The 3,018-nt window shown below is 47.2% G+C and overlaps 1 protein-coding gene across 1 annotated transcript in view; it reads left to right on the forward strand.

The window, feature by feature from the left end:
* Positions 1–961: 961 nt before the first annotated feature.
* The window catches only part of LOC114922652 (uncharacterized protein K02A2.6-like), a gene marked incomplete at both ends in the record, with an annotated part of 7,182 nt that continues 5,125 nt past the window's right edge, over positions 962–3,018 (forward strand). Inside the window, one exon of the mRNA XM_029284372.1 lies at positions 962–1,783. Coding sequence (XP_029140205.1) covers positions 962–1,783 — 822 coding nt within the window. The remainder of the gene's footprint in view (positions 1,784–3,018) is intronic.

The following is a 3,018-nucleotide window of genomic DNA, read 5'->3' on the forward strand; positions in this document are numbered from 1 at the left end:
CGGTATCGTACTCCGACCTTAAGAAAACCTTAAAGGAACACTTCCAGCCCAAGCAATCAGTCATGGCTTGGAGGCACACATTTCAACAGAGAGATCAGCGAGTTGGAGAATCAGCAAAAGACTACGTTGCGGCCTTGAGAAGAGCAGCTAAACCGTGCGACTTCAAGGACTTAGAAGAAAGGCTTCGCGATCGTTTTGTATGCGGACTGAAAAACACAGAATTGCAGCAGAGACTGTTCGCAAGGGAAGATGTTTCCTTCCAAGATGCTCTGTGAGAGGTTTCGGCTGAAGAAGCTGCCAGCGGGGCGGTCAAGGACATGCGGCCCAAGAGAAACGCTCCTGAGACCGCCACTATTCACAAGGAAGACGTGCGCGAGGAGTCGGACGAAGATCCTGAAGAAGAGGTGGATAAGCTTTACCAAGCTGCTGGAAGAAAGCCCAAGGATCGTCAGGACAAGGGCCCAGATGAGCTTCGTTGCCTCGGATGCGGTGGACGCCACATGCGAGCTGAATGCCGGTTTCATTCCGCCATTTGCCGAGCGTGCGGGAAGAAGGGCCACATCGCGGCGGTCTGCCTGGGTCGACAGAAGGTACAACCGAAGGAAGAATTGAATCTGAAAGGTACCAGGGTGCCCAACCAAAACAGGGTGGGGTTCTGTGCAACACGCCGGAACATTTTAAGAATAGGCACACACAAACCCCTTAAAAAGAAACTAACACTTAAAGTGAAATTGCAGGGAATTCCATTATCAATGGAACTTGACACAGGGTCTGCCCTATGCATAATTTCCCTCAATACATTTCACAAAGTCTGCAGCAGCAGTGGCCAGAAAGTTTCCCTAAGGCCCTCTAATGTAATCCTTACGGATTTCCAAAATTCTAAAGTGTGTGTTAAGGGGGATGCAAGAATTTTGCAGGCCCCCTAGACGTGTTGGTTGTAGGGGGTGAACGAACAAGTCTCATTGGACTCGATTGGTTTGAGGCCTTGGGAATTCAGGTAATTGGACTGAATAAATTGCAAACACAGACCCTTGCTGACGTATGCAAGGAGTTTGCAGATGTGTTCAGCTCTGAACTTGGGTCCTACACGGGACCTCCTGTTTCACTTAAGTTGGATCCAATGGTACAGCCCATCAGGGTTAAGCCTAGGAGGGTACCATTCGCTCTTAAGAGCAAGATTGACACTGAGCTGGACAAGTTGCTCCAGCAAGGTATTCTAGAGCCTGTAGATTCCAGCCCGTGGGAAACCCCCATTGTAATGCCTTTAAAGGCAAACGGGGACATCCGGATTTGTGCTGACTACAAATGCACACTAAACAAGGCCCTACAGCAACATGCTTATCCTGTGCCTGTAGTGAGCCACATTTTAGCTTCCCTTAAGGAGGGAAAAATTTTTACTAAGCTTGATTTGGCTCAGGCATATCAACAGCTGCCTGTTGATGAGGCTGCAGCTGAGGCCCAAACTATTGTCACCCATCGTGGGGCGTTCAGGGTGAAGAGGTTACAGTTTGGGGTGAATGTCGCTCCTGGCATTTTTCAAAGTGTAATGGAAAACACTCTGAGGGGTATTCCTGGTGTATGTCCTTACTTTGATGATGTTCTCATCGCAGGTGACTCTCCACAAGTGCTGGCTGAGCGGTTAAAGGCCGTTTTCCTTCGTTTCCGGAAGGCAGGTCTTAAACTAAAACAGGACAAATGTAAGATTGGTGTTCAATCCACTGAGTTCTTAGGTTTTAAGATAGATGCACAGGGTATTCACCCATCTGATGCTAAGCTCAAAGCTATTCAGAAGGCTCCAAGCCCCAAGTCTAAGGGCGAATTGCAAGCCTTCTTGGGCTTGTTGAATTTCTATCNAAGTAAGCAGTGGGGTACCACAAGGCTCCGTCTTAGACCCACTACTTTTCAATATATTCATCAATGACTTAGATGAGGGAATAGAAGGGAAACTCATCAAATTTGCAGATGACATCAAACTTACAGAAGTAGTCAACACCCCAGAAGACAAACTCAGAATCTAAAAAGATCTTGACAAACTTGAACAATGGGCCCTATCCAACAAAATGAGTTTTAATGTGGAGAAGAGCAAAGTTTTACATCTAGGCAGGAAAAATCAAAGGTACAAGTACAGATTGGGTGAGACCTGGCTTAAAAACAGTAACTGTGAGAGGGACCTTGGAGTCCTAGTGGACGATCACTTGACTATGAGCCAGTAGTGTGCAGCAGCAAACAAAAAAGCTAATACAATCCTGAGTTGTACAAACAGAAGCATAGAATCAAGATCACACGAAGTATTAGTATGACCACACCTGGAATACTGCAGCCAATTTTGGTCACCATATCACAAAAAAGATGTTGAGAGTTTGGAAAAAATTCAGAGAAGAGCAACTAAGATGATCAAAGGCCTGGAGACTAAAGCATAAGAAGAACAGCTGTGGGACTTGGGTTTGGCTAGTCTAAAGCAGGGCTTTTCAACCTTTTCACCCATTGTGCCACTTTTAGGATATGGCAACATCCGAGTACCACCAGTCGCCTAGCAAGGTGTCAAAAACCTGATGACACCCCCCCAAAAAAGGAAAAAAGTGATAAAGTACAGGTAGTCCTCGACTTACAACAGTTTGCTTAGTGACTGTTCGAAGTTACAATGACACTGAAAAAAGTGCCTCCCAAGCCACAGCTGAGCAAGACACCTGCCTGCCCACCTGGTGGCGCTCTTCCTCCTGTCTGAGGTTTTCATTGCTGTGAGCATTTCTGTTGAGGATTGGCAGCGGGGGTGGGGTGGGGTGTTTGGTTTTTATTCCCCCCATCGGCTGGGTGGTTGTAGCAGGTTTTGGTCACTTCACATGACCCTGGGACACTGTGACCGTCATAAATATGAATCAGTTGCCAAGCATCTGAATGTAAATCACAAGACCCTGGAGATGCTGCAACATTCCAGCTGATCGGCGCTTCTTCTGGGCTCAGCAGAAGCGCCAGGATCAGTGCTGCTTTCCAGCTGATTGGTGCTTCTTCAGGGCTCAG

This window comes from Protobothrops mucrosquamatus, unplaced genomic scaffold, assembly GCF_001527695.2.
Source record: "Protobothrops mucrosquamatus isolate PMUCROS unplaced genomic scaffold, P.Mucros_1.0 scaffold551, whole genome shotgun sequence".
Taxonomy (NCBI): domain Eukaryota; kingdom Metazoa; phylum Chordata; class Lepidosauria; order Squamata; family Viperidae; genus Protobothrops; species Protobothrops mucrosquamatus.